This window comes from Cinclus cinclus, chromosome 4 (genome assembly GCF_963662255.1).
Source record: "Cinclus cinclus chromosome 4, bCinCin1.1, whole genome shotgun sequence".
NCBI classification, from domain to species: domain Eukaryota; kingdom Metazoa; phylum Chordata; class Aves; order Passeriformes; family Cinclidae; genus Cinclus; species Cinclus cinclus.
In genome coordinates this window covers 46,238,509-46,261,059 of record NC_085049.1, presented here as the reverse complement: position 1 = coordinate 46,261,059, position 22,551 = coordinate 46,238,509, and the positions used below count along the sequence as shown (strand labels likewise).

At 35.2% G+C, this 22,551-nt stretch overlaps 1 protein-coding gene across 3 annotated transcripts in view; it reads right to left on the bottom strand.

The window, feature by feature from the left end:
• Window positions 1-22,551, bottom strand: part of TBC1D15 (TBC1 domain family member 15) — a 33,226-nt gene that overhangs the window by 5,230 nt on the left and 5,445 nt on the right. For all 3 annotated transcript variants that reach the window (XM_062492036.1, XM_062492038.1, XM_062492039.1), the window contains exons 2-14: window positions 19,258-19,356; window positions 18,942-19,016; window positions 18,075-18,213; window positions 16,060-16,270; window positions 12,095-12,194; window positions 10,847-11,044; window positions 9,255-9,383; window positions 7,614-7,717; window positions 7,247-7,341; window positions 5,845-5,961; window positions 2,949-3,049; window positions 2,148-2,247; window positions 1,717-1,814 (exon numbers count right to left, since the gene is read on the bottom strand). In XM_062492036.1, the coding sequence (XP_062348020.1) occupies window positions 1,717-1,814; window positions 2,148-2,247; window positions 2,949-3,049; window positions 5,845-5,961; window positions 7,247-7,341; window positions 7,614-7,717; window positions 9,255-9,383; window positions 10,847-11,044; window positions 12,095-12,194; window positions 16,060-16,270; window positions 18,075-18,213; window positions 18,942-19,016; window positions 19,258-19,356 (1,566 nt within the window). The remainder of the gene's footprint in view (window positions 1-1,716; window positions 1,815-2,147; window positions 2,248-2,948; window positions 3,050-5,844; window positions 5,962-7,246; window positions 7,342-7,613; window positions 7,718-9,254; window positions 9,384-10,846; window positions 11,045-12,094; window positions 12,195-16,059; window positions 16,271-18,074; window positions 18,214-18,941; window positions 19,017-19,257; window positions 19,357-22,551) is intronic.

Here is a 22,551-nt window from a genome sequence, read left to right as displayed (position 1 = left end):
AGTAGGTCATAGTGTTAATATTACCTTCAAATTGATTACCTCAATTCATGTGCTATTACAAAACTGCACATGAAGTTTGCTCAGCCAAATACCAAAAAAAGCAGTTAATTTCTCTATAAAGGGAAAAGGCCTCCTGTGCCAATAGCTTGCCTTTATAAATCCCACTCTACTTCATTGATATCAGTCGAGCTGCATATCTATACACGGGAGAAAAAACAACCCACTGTAAGGTGGACTGATCAAGGTGACACTGGCCTTCACATAAAAACGTCAACTTAATGTCTTAATTATTTTTTAAAAAAGAAAACAAGATATTCCCTTTCCCATTCCATATCTTCTAGCAAAGAAAGTGAATACTCCTGGTAAAGATAGGTTTCTTATAGCATGTCATAATCTAAGACTATCATATATATCAACAGGTTTCCATTGTCTTCCTAAAAGATGAAAAAATACTTAAGAGAGAAATACAGTGCGTTTCTTTTCTGTATGTACACATATATATGCATTAAAGCAGAGGTGATAAAAACATGATAGCCTGGGACTATAAACTATAAATAAAAATACTGTTGTCATCAACTTAAAAAGAAAAATTACTCTTTAAAAACTACAGAGAAGACAACATAATACTGGGGGGAAGAGATGAGTGCTTCTCCCCTCCCAAATCATTATCATTTATACGTTGGAATAAGAATTCTTCCTGGTTTTGTACATACTGGTTTTCTTATTTATGAAAGTTATCCATAAACTTTTTTGTTCTCTGCTTGAAATACCACCTCAATACTCTATGATAGTAAATTCCACCAACTGATGATAAAAAAGCTAAAGAAGATTTACTTTAGACAGTTTTAAACACTGGTCCTCCTCTTTATGTGACTCCTTTTTCATTAGTGGAAAAAGTGAATAAAAGTATCAACATTATTTTTCATTGCACCAGAAACAACATTACTTTTCATTATAGTACAAACTTCATGCATCTCGGCCCTGTTCTTTTCATTACCCTTCTGTTCCCATTATAACAACGTTATGTCCTAGAAAATACTCCCTCCATTAATCTGAACATATATTCTCTTCTTCTGAGTTTTCAGTAAATACTGTGCCCCTGTTGAATGCATCTTAGACAATAAACCTGTACCGTTGACACACTTCTCAATTTCTTTGGAACAAAAAATTAAACACAATAATATTAGTTAATCATTACATCTGATCCCAATATCACCTAAATCAAAAAAATACCTCATTAACCCAGAATTATAAGAAATTCAACATTTTGACATTTTACATAATGTTATTTGGCATCACAAGGCTTTGTCATCAAGATTAACTATCTTCTGATATCATCCCCCTCATGGTTTGGCAAACACAAACCGCCCTGCCAGTGCTTCATTCAACCTAATCTATAAAGAATCACCAATACCAAGGAATTAATCAAATGCTCTTTCTTTTATCATAAGCCATTTTCCATTAACAGTTAACTGATACTCTCCACTTCCTATTTTCACTCAAGAGACTCAGTTGAAGTCTCCTGTCCAAATCTTTTGGCAAATGCCAATTTATCCAAACCAGCTCTAGTATTTTTTCATTTACTTCACAAATTGTTCTTTAGGCTAAGATCCTTTTTTTTATTTATCTGAGTTTTAAACACTTTGCAAAATGATCCATGCTTTTTGTTCTAAAATCCAAAAACTGCTGGAGTTGGTGTGATGAAATATTTCTTACCTCCCAGAGTCGAAGAATATCTTGAAAACTAAATTCCCTTTTAAATCTGATAAGAAGCCACCGGAAGCAAAAATAAAGGTAACCTGAGTCTTGAGATTCTAGGAATAAGAGTGCAACATTTCAGAAACATCAAATTTGGTTCAGACAACAGGTGAAAAAAACAATAAACCACACTTTACTGGTAGATGCTCACACTACTAATTTTTAAGATGGCAGACCCTTTTTAGAATAAAAGATATTTGCCAGAGTATTTTAAAATTGGTTACAGGATGACCCTGTTTTTTCAATAAGCATGGAGCAATTATAGAAATATTTTGGACATTATAAAATTACAAGTCCTGTATTCATACAATATTGGAATTATATTTAGACTGGTCAGGTACAGAATGCACAAAGCTGTTTCAGTTACTGTGCATGAATAATACACCTACCTAAATAACTGCAAAATCCACTGTCTAGTAAACGAAGCAAATGACTCAGCTGAATCAGTTGTGTCTTCATACCCTGCATCTGTTCTTCAAAATTTTGATGCTGTATGGAATAAAACATTTGCACTGTCATTTTTTTAACTCAATTTTGAGATTTTCAGCTACTTTAAAAGTAGTTCTGTTATTGCAACAGTGGTTCTTCCCCTTTAGGTATTTAACATACAGATACAGATTTAACTGTACTTCTATCTAATGAAATGTCTGCCTTTTACTGAGAAGTTTAACTAAAGCACTGAACTGTATTTCTTTGCTAATATTTTTGTATGTTCTAAGTGATAGTTTAAATCTGCCTAAGCTCTGTACTTTCAAGCAGCATGATTGCTACCAAACAAAAAGCCCAAATTTTCTTTTACTTTCTTATCATTCTCACACTTTTTTGCCACATGCACAAGTCATAAAAGCTTCAGTTTGTGGGAAGTCTAAACCACATTTAACAAAAGCCAAAAGGGAGGTATACAATGAAACCATTATCCTGAGCAAAAATCCTGCTTGAGGACTCCTGATAAATACAAATTTGTCTGTGACAGTTACTTTGGAATTCTTAAGGAGCCAAATGTGCCTGTATTGTACAGCAATGCTATTGCAAATCCACCACAACCTCAATCAACAAAAGTGTATTGACTCCAAACATAAAATGACTGCTTTAAAAATTCAAAAAACCCCATGAAATGTATAAAGTAAAATTAACCACAAATACTATCTGTAGGTTATCTGTTTATGTGGGCTAAAAAAGCCTCATTTTACCATTTGATCCATGTATGATACAAAGCACCAAAAGGCATCTACTTCATTCTCCATAACATACAAGACAGGTGACAGCAAGTCGCTCATCCCCTGCACATAACCTTGATGGAGAAAAAACAGAGGGGGGGGGAGGGAGCAAAAAGGAATTTAAGCTTAGCAGTTTAACAGTAATTTTTCAAGTGTGATGAATGACCAAGTGAAACAAATGTTAGCACTTACAGATACTATAATTCTCCAACTACCAGTAAATGCAAATTTGTATTAATAGGTACCAACATCTAGCAGACCTGGTAAGATTTATCAGCCATTTCTGCCAATCAAAAGAGAACACAAAGCAAACACATTGTTCTAGTAGCTGGTAGAATATGTACAAACTGAGTTTGTACACAACAGACTTTGAGTAAAAATGCTGCTATTTAGAACTCAGGAGCATATATTGATATTTTTAAGATGAAGTCTATACCCCACACCATCACAAACACAAACTTGTATATAGTCTCCTTTCTATTTGTACTTGGTTACTTTCTTCTAGATTTTTAAAAATTTTCAATGTCTTCGCACTCCCCCACCCACCCCCAAATGAAGATTTTATTCTCAAATTCATTTAAAAAGATGTTAAGTTGCAATTCCAGAAAAACACAGTGCAACAGTCCTTATGAAGAAAACTTGGCATTTTATACTTCTTTTTTTTCTGTCACTAAATATACTTTAAAGATGCCTTCATTTAAGGATATTTGTGACTGTTCTGCTTGGACAGTTCTTTAAATACACCCAAGCCTAAGACCATCTGTGTAACCAAGCAGAAAACAACAAAGAATTTAACCTATCAAAGTGAGAAAGGGAATTAATGGCAAAATATCACTTGCAAGAAGCACAAAAGCATCACATATCTAGATCTGATTCAAGAACATGCTTTTACGCTTTGTGCCTAGAACCAGTGAATAAAGTTCATACCACCTAGAAAGTAGCTACAAGCTTTCAAGAAAAGCTTTCATTTAACTGGAGAAGAAAATACCCACTAAAGCACATCACTTTTACAAACAGCTATAAAATTTTAGCTGTATAAAAAATGATTTTCAAATTTTTAGTTTTTAAATGCTTCTTCCAGCTTTCTTGTTTGCAATTAACATTTAAATAGATCACAATGATTTTTACAGGTTATTTTTTACAGGTAATCCTCTTCTTCCCAACTCTTCCAATTACCACCGATGCTAGTGTCCACTTACCTATTGCCCTGACCTCTCTAAATAAGGGAACACAATGTGTGTACCTATCATCAGTGATTGGTTCAACCCAACATTTCTCAGTTGGCTGACTTTATTTCTTAATGATGCAAATGTAACTGTGTAACTGAAAAGAGGATTAGAGTCAATAATTGAAAATATGGCACAGCTGTGAGAAGAAAAATAAAGTAACAGCAAACAGGTAAATAATTAAAAGGTCAAAGGAAAAAAAAGTTTTGTTCCCCACATATTTAATACTACAGCTAACTAAAATAAATGCAGAGAAAATTCTGTCCAAGACAGTTTAAAAGACTATTTAATAATAAAATCAATTTGATTAATGCAGACTTAAATTAATTCAGAAAAATATTCTATTATACAGTTGTTCTGTCCCCTTCCCTATCCAGCAGTTTGTGGATTTATTCAGACCCCTCTAAAGCTGCTGTCAGAAAGACTAAGAGCAGCACTGCAACAATGTGTAGAAGCATTGGACAGTTACTATGTCAAACTTACAGTATTTCCATTATTCCTGCTCATTTATAAAACAAAAGACTTATCCAGTGTGCACATTTAACCCATCTCAACAGTGTTTTTAACAGAGTGGGTGGTGAATCTGCTTTACTTTCACCTGTAATGTCACTGTGCCATAATGAATGCTGAAATGTGGAAAGAGGTGAAACAGAGCTACATGTTTAAACCACCGGTTCTAGTTTTCCCTTTTTTGAAGCCAAAGATCAAGACTCTCTTTCAGAGAGAATGAAAGCTTACAAGAACAACAGCTCTGCAGCATGTTTACTAGCAGTTAAAGATTTAATCGTACTTCTTGTTTTCAAAATCTGGCACAAAGTGGGCTTATAGAATCCCAAAACTTTGCTGATACAGAATACCCAAAAATCCTCAAAAGTATAACACAGCCAAATGTCATGCAGTGGTGGAGGGGGAAACAACTACAAGTATCTTTTCCCTCCCTCCCTCCCAAGACAATTAACAATAAGTCAAGACTTAGCCATCACACTAACACTGTGATTAAAGCAAGATGTTATATGCTCTTTCCTCTGCAGCAGATGCATGCATTAAAATGTAATTTTTGACAGACTGCTAAGTGAACTTCTCAAGAACCAGCTTTTAAAATACTCATAAGAACACCATGTTTACAAACAGCTAGTTCAGCATGCTGAGCTTTAATTACAGCAGTGGCAGCTGGCTTATCATTTTAATTGATATTACCAGTCTTAAAAATACATATAACACTCAAGCTCCAAAAACCCAAACCCATTTAGTCTGAAAAGCAAGCTTGTTTCAATTCTATAAAAAAATTAACACAAAAAAAACCCTAAACCACAAAAACTTAAAAACCCACACAAAACCCCCAAAACAACAAAAGAACCCCACAACAGCAGGTGTGTGGTGAAGACAAACTACCACTTAATTCTCAATCCCATCACAACTGATGAGTTCAGATGCCTAAGACAGGCATCACATTGAAGAGAAGAAGAAAAACTGAACAAACTTATCTACATTATTAAATGCTAAAAAATATTAAGACTTTCAAAAAACATTTACAAGAAACATTGCAATCAATATAAGTTCAATTCTATTAACAGAACTTAGCATAAGCAAAGCTGCATACCAGAAGCCAAGAAGGCTTTTACATTCAGAGGGACACAACTTACCCAAGTCAAAGTCATACATGCAATAGGTCATCAAAATATCGTGAAGTAAAATCAGTCCTGGATTATCTTCGCCTTCATAGAATTTATTTGTTCGATCTGTCCTGTTAACATCTTTTTCTAAGAAAACAGTCCAGATTTAAAAACACTTCCAAAACCAGTCCTACAAAGCCAGTATCAAATTAATTCAGAATGTCTGAGATAATGATTTTTTCATCAAACACTGCAGCAAAGCTTTGAAGTGTTTAAGACAACCACATAACTGAATGTCATTTCAAAATAAAGAATGTTTTAAAATAAAGAAAATCCTTCCTATCTGCAATGAAAGGATTTGCTTACAAACATATTTTAAAGATTTCTGCCTTTTCTTTGATAATACATTTTATGGAAAAAATCCCAATTATAATTCAGCAAAAATGTTTTACACTTAAGAGGATTAAAAACAATTTTATGCAAGTTAACTCTACAATGGTTTTTATGAATACTGATGCAACACAGCATAAGCCATAGTTGGAAAATTCCCACATGATCAGCTCAAAGACACTGTTAGAGTTCATAACTGCATTTTATAAATACTGTGTAATAAGCTCCAGTAACTCATAGCAGATTAAAATGCCTCTTTCATCAGGCAGTTTTGATGCCTGAAACATACCAAGCACACAGCATACTCTTTAATAAGGTGAAATTCAAGGCCAACATATTTTGAAATTTTCCAAAATTTTGAATGTAGTCTGATAGGAGTATTTTGTAGATTTAGATCTATTTTACTTAATATTTAACCTTAATAGGGCCACATACATTTCAAATGCTTAAAAATTAAAATAACTGTCTCAACAGAAACAAATACTTGGCCTTTTTCCAACTCAGAATATTTTTTTTCTGTTATCATTCTCTAAAAATGTATTTTATTAATCTACCAAGACTAGACTACGTCGATCCTTTCAGACTGCCTGTTTAATAACTGCCTGAAGTAAGTTTAGTCTCTCTCTCAGAATAACACAGAAATCTTGGCTTGTGTCTCCTGAAAAAATAGTAATTCTAAACATTGGTGCCCAAAAAGAGAATTGAGGATACAAACTGCTAATACTCAGCATAATTTGATGAAATTTTTAGAACTAGTTGTAAAACCCTAGAAGTCAGAATGCACATACACAAATCCCTACAAGAAATTATAAAATATGAAGAGACACATTTTTACATTCTTATTGTATGTCATTATTTTAACAATATTTCCAGTCAAAATACATTATGACATAACACAAACAGAAGAGAAAAAGTGCAACATTTCATTTTTAGTGCCACTTCATGCAGGCTCTTCAAAAGGGTATTTTTTTCAATTTCATATTAACTTTGAAAAGTGTGCGTGCAGTTAGGTATGCAGTTAGCTTCTTAAACATGAATTTACCTATAAGACTCCGGTAATCTCTTAACCTTGAATTTCGCTTTTCCTGTTCCTCACTGACAGATTTCCACTGCAGTTTCATCCTGAAATATTCATCCCTGAAGAAGAAAGACAATTTTGAAACCAAACATTCACATTTCCCTTTTTTAATTCAAGCACTCATTCATTCAATTTATTCTTTGAGATAAATGGAATAACAACATCCTTTTTATGTAACATTTTTAGTGTAACAGTTTTCAAGAAAATGCCACAGGATCTTTATTTCAACAGTTTTAGCAGCTGTCTTTCAGAAGGTTTTCTACATTTATTATGTCTTAAAAAATATGCGGCTTTCAAATTTATTTTGTAAGACAAAAGTCACTGTACTCACGTTTTCCTTTTTTGCAGATTTGCTCTCTCTTCTTTAGTGCTATTCCAAGGAAAATATCCCAAAAGAAATTTCCATGCCTCTTTTCTTAAGGTATGGCAGAGACCCTAGGGAAAAATGGATATGAAGCATCAACAGAAGTATTACCATACTGTGATGAAACATTCCTGGATTGATACAACACTTCCCAAAGTAACAACTTCAAGTCAATTTCTTTTTACACATTGTAGCCAAGTCTCCATGTGCTAACTAGGCATCACACTGGAAGGAAACAGGAGGAAAGAGTATGATTAAAGAGAAAACTGTGGAAGCAATGGATCCACACTTAGGTAAAAAAATAAACCTTAAAAAATAATTTTCTTCCTATATTTTTGCTTCACTGCTAAAAATAATAATAATAATAATAATAATGATAAAAAAAAACTTACAAGCATCAGAGACTTTAAGAAGTAAAAAAAAAAAAAAGTACCTTTCAAAACTGATAAAAAGATAAGGCTGCCTCTGGTTACAGTTGCCAAACTTCTGCTCTTCTGGTCTTGCCATAAAGTGACCTTGAGGACTAGTCTTCTATTTATTTGTTTTTTTTAAACAAATATTTTCACTTCACAAGCATGGCCAACCTTCAGTGAATCTTTCAGTCAAAAATACTAGCATCCACTCAAGAAGTCTGCTTGTCAGAAATCTTTCCAAGTAATGCTCAACATTTTTAGATGACAAAAATGTATGGAGCTGAATCATATCCTGCTGTCATCAAGAGAGCTTGCAACTCCTGCAGTACAGTCATAAGAATAAGGAATTTTTCCTATCCCCACTTTGGAGATCCTGAGTTACAAATAAAAGAGAGCACTCACTCTCCTGGCAATGGGCAGATGACAGGAAAGCAGGCTAATGGAAGAAAAGTTTTGTAGTAATTCTCATGATTGTGGAAGGGTCCTTAATTGGGCATATCAGGTATGCAAATATTAAGGAACAGTGTTACTATTCTCTACTTCTGCCTGCAAACATGCACGAGCAGGCACACAATGAATTCATCAAGACAGCTGGATTCCCACCAAAATACAGAACTACTGAAGGTAACATGAGGTAGAAAAGCCACAGGACACAGTAGGTTTCCAGAATTTCTATCACTGAGACTAAATTCACATTCGTAATTGCAAAACCCCTCAGTTCAATTAAAAAATATCAGCACAAGTTTTTAGCACGGCTCTGATGAGGGGGTCAAATCCCAGCAAACTGCTGGGCAGAACCAGAAGCTTTTGCTGGAGAAGGATAAGAAAAAACACTGTAAGAGAAAATAATAAATCAAGTATCTCAACACAGAAATACTGGTCTTTTCCTGAAAGCCACTTTCAGTTGTTTTATCACTTAAGCTTCCGTATTTCCAACTAATTTCCTTTAGCCAGCCACAACAAGATCTCTCTCCTAGTAGATCACTTTATATAGGTGCAAGACTGCTGAGGTATTTGACTGGCATGAAAGCATGCTTTGTGAAATCCCTCAAAAACAACTGTCTGGGTCATGCTTAAAGTTCTGCATGAAACATTACAAGTGTAAGGAAAGCAGCATATCCACCCACAGTTTGGGAAGGAAAATAAAAGCCAGAATCAAGCCATAGGTCTTGCTGAATTTAGAAAACCTAGTTACCCCTTTGAATATCAATCGCTTTATGTAGTCAACATCTAAAATTCTTCCTTCAGAGTCCATATTCTTAGTCCACTCTTCAGCTGACACAGGCTCTCTTCTACTAACTTCAGGCTGTTTCCCTAGGTCAATCTGAAACACACACAAAGGTATTATATGAATCCCCATGAAGCACTTCAGTAATTGCAAACAACTGCATAAACAGTATTAGGCTTGCCAGTTTCTTCAATTCAGTGCAATTACATTTCCACATGCACATACCTCAGTTAGAAACTCTAAGGATCTAAGGTTGCATTCACATGAGCAAGTAGTGTGGGCCAACACAAGCAGACCTTTAGAGTAAGACACTTGGTGCTAAGGACCTGGCTGTACATGTTAATATTTCAGATTTTGGAGGATGTACGTGTGTTTAAAATAACCTAACTCCACAAATGCCTTTGAGCTAGTTTCCCATAAACTAATGCAACACAGCAAACAAGGACAAACAGGAGCTTCACTTCAAAAATACAATCCTGATACATGAGTGCATCTTACAAGGGAACTGAAAATCAACTTGGGTTAGGAGATGCTATCCCTACACAGACTGCACAATTAGCCTTGAAAGATCAGTTTTGGTACACAGCCTCTTAAAAAACCCAAGTATGTATGTACTTTTAGAATTTATAACACCCATCAAAAGTTTCAGTTTGTGCTTAGTCTCTCAGTTCTCAAATTGCACGTCTAAGTACAGTAGAATTCAGAAGAAAGTAAATTCTTACTTCCTAAAAATATTTTTATAATAGCAACCCCCAAATCAATTTGTGTTTCAACTCTTCAGAAGTCCAAGGCATTTGTCAGATTAAGACATATAAGTCAATGTTATTTTTCATATATAGCATTTGTTACACTTTTTCTTTAATATACTTTTCTCATTGATAAATTAACTAAGTGCTAGGCAGCAGCTTCTTAGAATTACACAGTTCATGCAGCCACTGCGAAGATATTAACACGAGCTTGAACTCAAAACCCCATATGAAAAAGTTTAATATTTTAAAAATATCTAAGCTGCTTAAATAATAATCATAAGTATTTAAAAATAAACCTTTTCCACATATCTGTAAAAGACTAACAGTGATTCATGATCCAATTACATAAGTTTATTCTAGATCTGGTTCAAATGATACATAAATCTGTAATTCATACACTCTAGACATTAATCATCCAATTAAGTATTTTGTTTTAATCTCAAAAGAAACTGAAATGTTAGGAGTAATTAGCCAAGAAAGTTGGTTATTAGCCTGCATTCTCCAATTTTACTTAACATAGCTCTAATTGATCTCAGAGGAAACACTGAACATAAAATCGGTCACCTTTTAAGTTAGTGCCTCTAACATAACTAGTCACCATTTCATTAATTACAAACTTCCTTTCAAAGAAAACTCGCATTTGCATGCATAAAAATGACCAATTCAAAAGTAACTGATGATGATCTCAAATCTTGAGAATAAATTGTAGTACACCACAATGGCATAAACAGTAGAACTCATCATGCTTCAAGTCCTACCATTGTGCATTAAAACAATCAATGCATCTGTATCATTAATTTACAGACTCACTCGTGTAATGACTTCAAATCCTGGTTCTTCCTGCTGATTTATCTTCAGCCCTGGAATGGTATCATTGAGAAAATCTGCCATTTCTGATGGTGGTCGCCTCTGATTTGATGTATCACTTGAGCGTAAACTACCAACAATATAGTTTGTGACTTTGGAGAATTTTCCCATTGTTACTATATATGGATCTTTCTTCCATTTCTGTTACAACATGGAAAACAAGCAAAACACAAACATTTGTGATTATATTTGTAATATATATATATTTCTATCTGTAATTCCTGTATTCAAAGTAAAACATCAGGAAAAGTACTGTAGATCTCAAAATTATTTAAGTTTCAAGTATTGGTAGTATTACAGAACAATCATCACATGATTAAAAACATAGCTTAAGTATGAAGATAATAGTGCTAATTGATGTGAAAGGTTGGATAGCAGTGTTCTCAGTAAGCCTGACCTATGCATAGAAGTGTACCAGATTCACTGTTTGCTACCAGTGATTCATGGCACAAAACAGATACCTTACACTCAGCTTCCCTATCTTCATGGAGAAAACAGACTGAACCTTCACATACTCTGCTAGGAATTTCACACAGGTCTTGATGTGACAACTAAATACAGAAACTAATGTATTTAATTCATTAATATTTTCTTAAATTAAACACATAAGTGGGTCTACCCTCTGGCCTCATTTAAGTCACTCAAGTTTTGCCTCTGACTTGCACAAGTCCATAAGCCACACCAAATAACCAGCTGCAGTATTTTAAAAACCCGTATTTTTAGCCAACACTGTTCTCTTTGCTGCTGCATTTCCATTATCCCTTCAAAAGTCTCAGAAAACATCAATGAAAAGACTACTTAGTCAAGGAAAACTTAGAAAATTATAATTACCATGTTTTGGTAACTCTTAAGATTTTCCCATTCCCTCTTAAATTTTCTGTACCCAAATGTATGAATCACAGAGAACATGAACTTGAACAGGTTTGAAATAATACCACAGGAAAGTTAAGTCATTACATCATAGAAAACAACTTACAATTAAGTGTACTTTCTATAGTAAGCATTTGGTTTAGGATATAGCCAATGCTTCTACAATGGCGTTCTTGGCAATAACTAACAACAATGTCATAAATGGCATTATTGCTTCTGCAGTGGCATTAAATCATTACCCAGCAAATATTCCTGTGACATGGTAGGGTACATTTTTTTAATACATGTCTTCAGAATAAATAATTTGAAGATAATACATACTTGTAGTAAGCCATATGATGGTTCATCAAAGAGATTTTCAAAAGACTGAGATAGTGACTTCTGAGTCTTCACAAGAAGAACCCGTTCATCATGTGGAGATCTGCAATAAATTTAAAAAAGGTGTCTGGGTGCAACTGTTTTCTTCTGTACAGTTTCATAATATTTACTGGATTTTTGAAGTCACGCTTCAGGCTTTGTGCAAAAAACAAGAGACTGATGCAAGGTCATTCCTACTCTGGAAGATAATTCCATTTACATATAGGTGACAAAATTATCTTCAAGTACAGTTTTCTGGTTTTGACAATGGACAAAAAAATGTGACACAGGAAATGTAGTGAGACAGTCAGCCTCAACACAATATATGCTGAAATTCCCTTAACATAATAAAGGAAGTGAAAAGAGCTTATGACACCCACACAGTTACGGAATTCTTTCTATCAATTAGCAAATGTCACATTATGGTACCCTGCAAAACATTACGTTAAGGAAGACAAACTGTTTTTCAGTGCATGAAAGCACTTCAATAAATTTCTAACCAACAGTACTACTAGAATAATTCTAAGATTCATACAGATAGGATCTTAAAATACACCAGAGCCATCATACTGTAAAACAGAACCATCTCTGTACAGCCCTGCAAATATATTTCTCTGCAGACTCCAAAAGCTTAACAAACACAAACCCAACTTGGCCTAACTCACTGTATTTGTACATTCCTGCTCAATACATTTGCTACTCAACAGGGTTCTGTAGGCAGATGAAAATAGTGACAACAAAGGCAGTGAAACCATGCTGCTCCTAGTAATTAATCTGTTATTTTGCTCACATACCTACTCCCCCTGCAACATCCCATTCTGTCCCCTTCTTCAGCACAGGCACCCCATTACTTCCTTAAGCAGCTACTGAATCACCAATTTACTGCTCAGCAGGTGACAGAAGAGAGAACAGCTCTGAAAGTGGGCTGACATTCAAGCCTCAGAATTTGTATCCAGGCAGGAAAAGCCAAGCACTTTGCCATCTGACCCTAATCCATTGCACAGACTTACGCTTATAAAATACCTCTCTATTGCTCTCTCACAAAGTTTAAATCCACTATTTCTAGTCTTTGTAAGAAAAACTACTTTTCTTTTTATTAGCACCTGCATCATCATGTTATTAAAGTCAAAGATAAGAACTTTAATAAGCTTTATCTCTTTCCCATTCTAACAGGACAGGACACTGTAAACATTGACGGATATGAAATGCAACAAGAGATCTTCTTTTGAGACAGCCAGACATCACAGTCATAGTTCTGAGGCAGCAACAGTTAATGAAGCTCAACTGGCTTTTTCTAAAGAGCAGCACAGGAGCAAAGGATGAGTCATGTATTATATTTTCTTTAACTAAAAGAATTAAAACTTTGTACCATATCTCCCTTTTAATTACCACACTTTCTGGGACAGTCAGGCAGGCATCAACACCTCCTTCAGTAATGTTCAAAAATTTGTGAGCTATACACTTTCTTAAATTTCCTCATAGCCCTGCAACTTAGAAAGTGTCATCTATGCAGATGGCATTTTCTGAATATTAGACTGCTGCAATCTAACTAGAAGTCACATAATCCTTAGGGCAACAAATTATAACTATTTTGTATGAGTTTAGCTGCTTTATGCTGATTTCAGCAATGACATGATTATCTTAAAAAGAATGGTTAGAGAAGGACAAAATCTTTTGAGGTAATAGGAACATAAGAAAATATCTAGAACAAAAAGATAATACATAGATAAGCTAAAATTTCTGCCTTAATGTCAACGTCCCACGTTTTACAAAACACATATTGGGATAACAAGTAATTACACTGACAAATATTGGCTTGTGGCATCCAGACAGCTGAGCAAACATCTTTTCCTAAATGAGGTTGTGAGCTGAGATAAATTATGCACTAAAGAATGAATAACCATTAGGAAACAACAGAAACATACAGACTGACTCTGTCATTTCCATAACTTGGATGGCCTATTTGTTCTTTTCTCTATCCTTAGAAAAAAATAATCCTCATAATTCATGACTAGACAACAGAAGATAATTTGGTGACAGAAGAGACCTTAACTGAATGAGAAAACTAAAACTGGAAGTTCCTGCTCAGGTTAATGCTTAAGGTCATTCTAATTGAATTTCTGTAGCTGTCATTGCTTTTTGCTTTAAAGTTCCTGAAGTTTTTCCATTCATTAATGCTTACAGCTGTTCAAGGTGGCAATACCAAGCAGCACAGCACATCCTGCAAGCTTGAACATCACCTCAAGTTTTGCTGTCTTATCCTAGAAATTAGTTAGAAAATTTCAAATATGTTGGTACAGTCCACAGGCCAACAGATTACAGAGATCTGATAAAAAGCTTTCTATGACCCACCATAAAACACAGGTTTTTTTTCCAGTATTTGGTACATCAGTTGTTCCCAAAACCTGCCTCAGCCAACCACCACCTAGTTAGAAGATATCCTCAAAAAAGTTAACACAGCAGTATGCTCAAAAAGGAGCAGCTTCCTCGGGGAAAAAGAAAGGGAGGGGATGGAAGGACAACAATGTTTCCCTATGCCTGCAGAGGCTGGGAAATTACAAAACTAAATTAAGAGATGCTCAAAGAAGGGAACCTAGAGAAAAAAAAAAGCTCAGGATTTAAGATGAAGTTGTTATTCAGGATTTTCTAATCTACAGTTGTACAGAGAATATTCCTATTTACAAGTTCATCTTGTCCACCTGTTAGCCTCTCCTTTGGTCTTCCTGACTTTTCCCCTTACAAAGCTCACATACAATGCTACAGCCAGTACCATTCCACCAATTGGACACACAGACCTTGCTGCCTTCTCCAAGCAGCTGACAGCTTCTGATTATCACAAATCCCAACACCATGTCTTGAAACTGTCAAAGCCTTTCACAAATCAGTTCAATAAATATACAACACTCACGTGTTACTAACTCACTCTCCAGCAAAATTTTCCTCAGTATTATTATAGGGCTGTATTAGCCTGCCCTGTTTGCTGAAGGCATCTCTGTCCTCAGTGATCTACCAGTGTGAGAAGAGCCGTCCCTTTTGTAAAGATTCCCACAGCCATTTCACTATCCACCTTCAAATCTGTCATCAGACTATTATATTGCAAGTGACAATAGCAAAACATTTTTGAAAACAGATTACATGTTACACTGATATTACAGCTACTAAAGGTATACAAGTCACATCGCATTTATTTCTTCATATTCTATCTAACCTCATTTACCTGTTGGCTTCTTAGTTATACTTACTCCTACATGGTGAGAGCAGAACATTTTATTTTATTCTGCACTTACACCATGCTAATCAAAAGGCTTTTATCCTAGCAAAAATCTTGGCGGTAACACAATATAACTACACAACAACCCCAAAGTATTTAACAGAATTATAATGTCTTAACTACATTCACACTCAGAAAGTTGATTTGTGCAGTAAATGTCAAGAGTGTAACATTGTCCAGGCAATAAATTACAGCAGAACAGAATTGTGGAGGAAAACATTTATATACCAATTGATTTAGCTGACAGTATTGCAAATTACCTTGTGCAAAATATGCATGAGTATTTACATGAGTGTGCAATCTCAAACTGTAACACAAATTATCCCATTTTATAGAAGTAGCTCATGAAGGATTTAACTTTCACACTGCATGCTCATAAGAAGCTTCTTCATCCACTAGAGGGAGCAACTGAGGCATTTGGAGCTAATAAGACTTCAAATTCCGAAACACTTTACACATCAACCCAACAATTTTTAAACTTCAGCTTACATTCCAAATGCATATGTAAAACCACAGTTTCAGTCACCTTGAAAACTATTTCTACTAATAAAACAAAGAAGGCAATAACAATCAGGAAATATTAATCTGAAATTCATTACATGATTTAAGTTAACCAATAATCTGTATTTTACAGAACTAAGAGTTGTCTGATACTTACTCATTCAGTGCAACGTGCTTTTCAAGACATTTAATCAATGGTTTGCTATCTCCACGATGGAAGTGAAGAGCTGGAAGCTTCACATCGTCCTTCAGACAGAACACCAAATAAGACCATCCCATGCCTTCTTTGTTTTGTTTGATTGATTTCAGATCTGTCAAACTGAACAGGAATGACCACTCGCTTTCTCCATTCGCATGAGTTGTAGCATCTCAAAAACAAAATTAACACAAGATTTCAGCTTTACTTTCAGCGTCAGCAATTATAAATACATTATATATGTCACTGCTCCTAAAAAACAAACTCAAACATGAACACCAGCATTGGTTCTAGTAATAAAATGCGTGTTGTAACTGCTATTTCTGGATTTGTCTTTGAGCCTCCTTGTCTTCTACAGACTTGTAAAACAATCAACAAGTCCATCAGGCTACTCCCCTAAAATTGTATCTACAGTTTATAGAAAAGGTTTTTCCACCCAGAGCGTGGTTGAGTACTGGAACAGGCTCCCAGGGAAGCGGTCCTGGCCTTAAGCTTAACAAGAGTTCAAGAAACATTTGGACAACACCCTCAGGTACATGGTGTGATTCTTGTGTTGTCCTCTGCAGGGCCAAGAATTGGACTTTGATGATTCCAGTAGGTCACCTGTAACTCAAAATACTCTGTGATCCTACAACAGAAGTGCTCTAGCAGTTAAATGTACATGTGCTGTACCAAATTCCAGCAGCAAGCTAAATCCAGCCTGCACCTCCACCAGGTAGTGCTAATTACTCAAACTAAACATGATATGCACTACAATCCTGTAACCTATATATTGCCCACAGTGATTACCCATGTGTTGTGTAAGGCTGCTATCAAAGCAAGAGCAAAGCGATTGGAAATCTCCCCCTCAGCCCCTCCTCCTGAAGTGTGCAAGCTTGTATACATGCTGTGCAAGACTGTATATATTCAAGGAAAAGGGATTGAAGTAAACTTTACCTGAGGACACAAAATTGCCAGCAGCTCTAGAAGGAATTTGGGACACCCTCCCAGGCCTGCTACCATCAAATTACAGCAATTGGAAATAAGCAAGAAATGGTAAAGAGCACAACCCAAGCCTGTAGCGGTCCTTGACACTCACTTTGGATGAAGTGAGCTCTGCTGACTAGAGATGAAAATTTAATACAAACTAGTGATGTGATAAACCATATTTACCCAAGAGAGATGCTCTGTGTGCGTGTGTGTGCGTGCATGTATATAAAAGCAAAGAACTGTGCTTTACTCAAAAACATTCATAATCTGACATCCAAACCCTGTATTAATACATGACAGACATGACATTTAAAACCACTATAAAGATGGTAAAACAAGCATAATAGTCCCCAGTTACAGGCTGTGAAATAATACATGGAAAACAAGTATTATTAAAGAAAAAATACTATGTGAGAATCAGAGAGAAAAAGATCATTTGAGAATCACTGTTCTTTTGCCACAACTCATTTTTCAACATCTCTAGTGAGACACTGTAACAAAAATGGTGTAACTATAGAATTATTTTGCCCAAGTAAAAAAGACCATACAAAAGACCAATGTATGTCATAACTGTATATTCCATCTCCCCCTGCTGCTGCAGTATGGAAATGCATTTGAGTAGTAAACCACTTATTTTTCCATTCTCATTTCTAACATGACACCTAAGTTAGAATTCCATTTGTTTTAAAGAATGCAAGCCCAGTGCAGATAAAACTGGTACTACATCTAACGATGAAGCAAGAAGTTAGATTTAATACCCATTTTCATTACAATTCTCTACCAATTTAAAGAAAAAAATAGAGGTAGATGACAGCTATACCATTTGTGGTTTTTTTTCCACACCCAGAGATTCTCCTCTTACCACAAATGAATCACAGCCTTTCAAGTCCTAATAAATTCCATTTTACTGTATACAAAAACTAATTCTTCAGTTACAAGTTACCATCATGGAAGAAAACCAAAACGCCACACACACAAAAAAGCCCTCCATATTTTTTTTTAAGTACCTCCATTTGAGTGAGGTTTCTTCTTAAAAGAGACTGTGGTGACCATGTCCCATTCTGCTTCATAACTACTTGGACGGTCTGCTCCTCGGAAACATTTTTCTTTTGGAGTTTGAGTCCATTCCACAACAGAACTGGAATCCTGAGAAAAACAACAAAAGTAACTATCAAAAAACACAAGGCATGAAAATTGACCTGGTTTCTCAGATTCAACATGAAGAATCAGTATCTTTGTCATAGATTAAAAGAAAACTTACTGAAATCCTCAGAAACATGATACAGGTTCAACACAGGAAATTTGGACTTATGACTAAGACTGTGTGGTTTTACTTAGTAAATTCCAACATCCTAAAATATCCTTGCCTCTCTTCCAGACTCTACAAACATAACTGACTATTCATTTAAGTGTAAAACTTGAATCTTTTTTATTTAGTCACATCCTCTTAATACTGCTTAAATACCACATATCACTGCCATCTTGGAACCCCCACAGACTTCTATTTTTGTTTTGCATTAGAACAGCACCTCTCACTTCTGTGTCTAACTACGAAGAGTGAATCACCAAACTACAACACAGTAGATGCAGAGGGACTGGTGACTGTGATACATTTACACCAATTTGGTCCTTACTATTCATAGTTAGTCCCCTACTATTTTATTTGTGAACCAAGTAAAAACTAAATACAGTCAACCTACACATGTATTCTAATAACCTGAGCTGGGCTGCAGTCTACAAATAAGGTTCTTACATACAGCTATCAATACCAATAATAAATAAGTTTTGCTTCCAGTTATGAGATACCTATGCATTCATTAACACAAAATTTCCAGAGAAACATAATGAAGAGCAGCAATAACTAACAAACAAACCTTTCCAGCACAGAGGATATTAGAAGTATCCAAAGTCTCATCCAGTGGTCTCCAGTCTACTACCACTTCATTTTCCTACAATACAAATGACAAAAAGTTCAACACTACACAGCCAAGTACTTATTGCCATATATAGTCATGGTGTAATTATGTTAAAACTTACATATACATATAAATGATGATAACATCAAACACAATGTGATGCTTATTCATTTACAAAATCCTACACTTTAAAAAGGCATTTAAGATTTGCCAAACTTACTTTGTGCTTTGCTAACAAGTACACAAAACTTCTATAAATGCATTATGCAAATACCTTTTCTATGACACGCAGTACTCCTGCTATTAAGCTGTCCTGGTCATCATTTTTTCCACAGGACGAGTGAATGAAAACTCCTTCTTGCTCATATACAACCTACAACAAAATGAGTAATGAAATTTTAAAAATCTAGGTTTCAAAATCATTAACACTGTTTATCTCCCTATGGTACTCATCATCATTTTGACTTGTCTACAGACGTTGAAATAAACACCTCTGTCTTGTTAGGGATTCTGTTACAAAGAGACCAAGAATTGAGTCTTTCACTTCCCTAAACCAAGAAACAACAGAAAATGCAACTTCGTCAAACTTACCCTCTAAGCAACATACTGACTACTACTACTACTTTGTCAGAACAGCACAAGAAAATGCATTCAATACCTAGTTCTTTTTAAATCAGCATGCACAGGTTCAGTAGAAGTCCTATACAGCTTTTAAAACACTAAAAGGCTTTCTTATATAGTCTGCTGTTCTGCCACCTGCCATTAAGCATATTGAAATTATAAAACTAATTTAAATTAAAAATTGACCAAATAGGAAATAGATGAACTCCAGAGAAATAAAAAACTACACCCTGAAATTAAATGCCTAATCCGACATTCAGGGCCAGTGGCAAAGATTCCATCTGAAACATAGAATATGTAACAGTTGGGTAAGAAAGGCTTGTAGGAGTACACACAGCCCACAGAACTTTTGCATTTAGGCATTTGCAAAATTCTTCACAGTATTCTGATTATGCTCTTAAAAAAAAAGTAAAATCAGAGAACCCTTCCCTGTCAAAATTTAGCAGACTTTTCAACGCTGCATACACATATTCTTAAAAGCTCTATAAATACTGTAAATGGGTCCTATTTTACACAGCTCTAAGAGTGAAAAGTCCCTTAGATTTTGTGGAAGTTAAATAAATCAAATAGCAACCATATTTGTTTCAGAACCATTTTCATTTTCACACCAAGCTGCAAACACTGCCTTAAGAAACATATTTTTAAAGGCAAAGCCTACAAATTTTTAACTAATCAGAGACAGATACTGTATTTCTTTGATTCTAAAATACCAGGAGCTATTTTTCTCATTTGACAGCTTTTTAAAGTCATTACACCTTCAGTCAGACCTGTAAACTAGAAGGTTAGGTGTGTAAGCTTAACTAGCCAGATGAGAAAACATGGCTTAAAAAGAGCAATAAAATTAACTCATCCTTTCTGTTTTAGTTTTATTTCAATTTCTCTACCTTTTACACAAGCAAGAAATTTCAGGAGTGTCCTCTTTAAACAGAATTATGACTTGGAAGAAAACTCTAAAGGTCACTTAGTATATCTCTCTCTTGAAGGATTATTAACATCATTGCCTTTCAAACATTGGAAGTCTTCCTTCCTGTTCTCTATTACAGTTTTTTTCTCTTTTTTTTAATCCAAAAACACACTCCCTCTATTTCTACCAATTATCTGTTTTCAAATTCAGTCTCTGTTCAAACGAGGCAACCTTACCATTTATTTAAATTTTACCTTCTAACTATTTGGACCTGATCTATCATGAAAACTAGTCAGACATATGAATCAGTTATCAACCACTGGGAAAACTACACCTGAAAAAAAAAAAAAATCTACTTGTATCAGAGTTACACAGGTAGAAGTGCACTTCCACCAAAAAATGCTAATAAGTATCATAAAGCATACCCTCTCAGGCTAGAAGATATGCCATACTGTTTTTAGTATTTTCTGTCCATTAATCTCTCAGAAGGACAAATGTTTCATTTCATGTGAAAAGAAAATGTGCTTTCAATGCCACAGTTGTCATGCAACTGAAAAATCTTACACTGCTCTCTGTAGCAGCTTGAGCTCCCTGTGCCATGCTCCACTAAAACAGGTGATAAGACCAAAGCACATGCTCAGAACTTCAGAGTTTGCAAAACAGAGGACTTGTCACAAAGCACATTATTGCCCTCATACTGTTATTTAAGAGAAAGCATTCTCCAAATTTGAAAGGCCAGAAGACCAAGGTGCTGAGATTTTTCTTTTCCAATCACAAGCATGATCTATTAATTTACTTTTTCCAACTGTTAACTGGAACTGTAACTCATTTGAGGAAAGAGATAACACTGATCATAAAAAAGATTATACAGATGTTTTTCCATAGTTAATCCCTCATTTCCAGTTAATCCGTCAGCAAAACGTTTTGGAAGTTTCCATCTTGAATTCTTCAAAATACTGAGCCACTCTATTCAGCAGTATTTTGTAAGATAACTCCATAAATGCATTTGAACAAACTGAGTTCAGAAATGTACTTCTATCGTGACAGCACCTGAAAATTAGCTACAGTGGGTGGCTATATTTCACGTAATCTTTTTAGCAAGCTGAAAATTCAAAAATGCTATTAGGTACTCTTAGAGTACCTAACAGTAAAACATAGCTTGTTACTGATTTTTGTTCACTGGTACTGCAACACTAGCAAGATATTCAAAGTCAATTCAAAGATGAAAAATAATATTAAATTACACGTACAAGTAATTAGTACTACGGAAAGTATCAAATTGCAAGACAGTATAACAATAGTTAGATTTGAATAAAACCCCTCCATCAGTAGACAACTGCTATCACACTTAGCAGCTCAATCTCACACACCATGTGGGCTACAAAGGTTTTTGCTCAATGCCTCTGCAGCCCAGGACTCAGGGAAATGCATGGTCAGTCAGCACACTTGCACCTCTTAAGCATTCAAGAAAACAGATTTCAAAACTAAGCAATAGCATCACACACTGCCTCTTGCCTAAGCAGCAGACTACTGCAGAACATGCAAAAAGGCAGTAAATGTTGGAGGATGACCTGAAGCATCAGTAAAATACCAAGGACTTGTGTAAGATCGGCATGCAACCTATGTAGTGAGATCCTGCTACATATGGAGACAGTAGAAGGAACTAGATAAAGGCAGGGCAAGATAATGCAATCGATGCCCACTTCATTAGCTGTTGAAGTAACCATAATCCCTCCAAACCCAACCCAAATCTGATTCTGTATTACCTGTCAACACCCTTGGCACAGGAAAACAACCTAACCTCCTTTAAATCTGGATAACCTTTAGCCTTTAGTGAACTAGGTAGGTCTCATTACCCACTGTGTGAAAGAACTGAAGAGTTTTAAAGAATATTATCTGTTCAGTTAGTCCATTATGCTTTTTGTATTACAAGACAGGAAAACACACTACTGGCTCACCTTGGTTTTGTACTGTTCATTATTTTGCATATCTATAATAGCCTCCTTTACAAAGGTGAGCTTGGCTCTACCTACTTCTTAATCT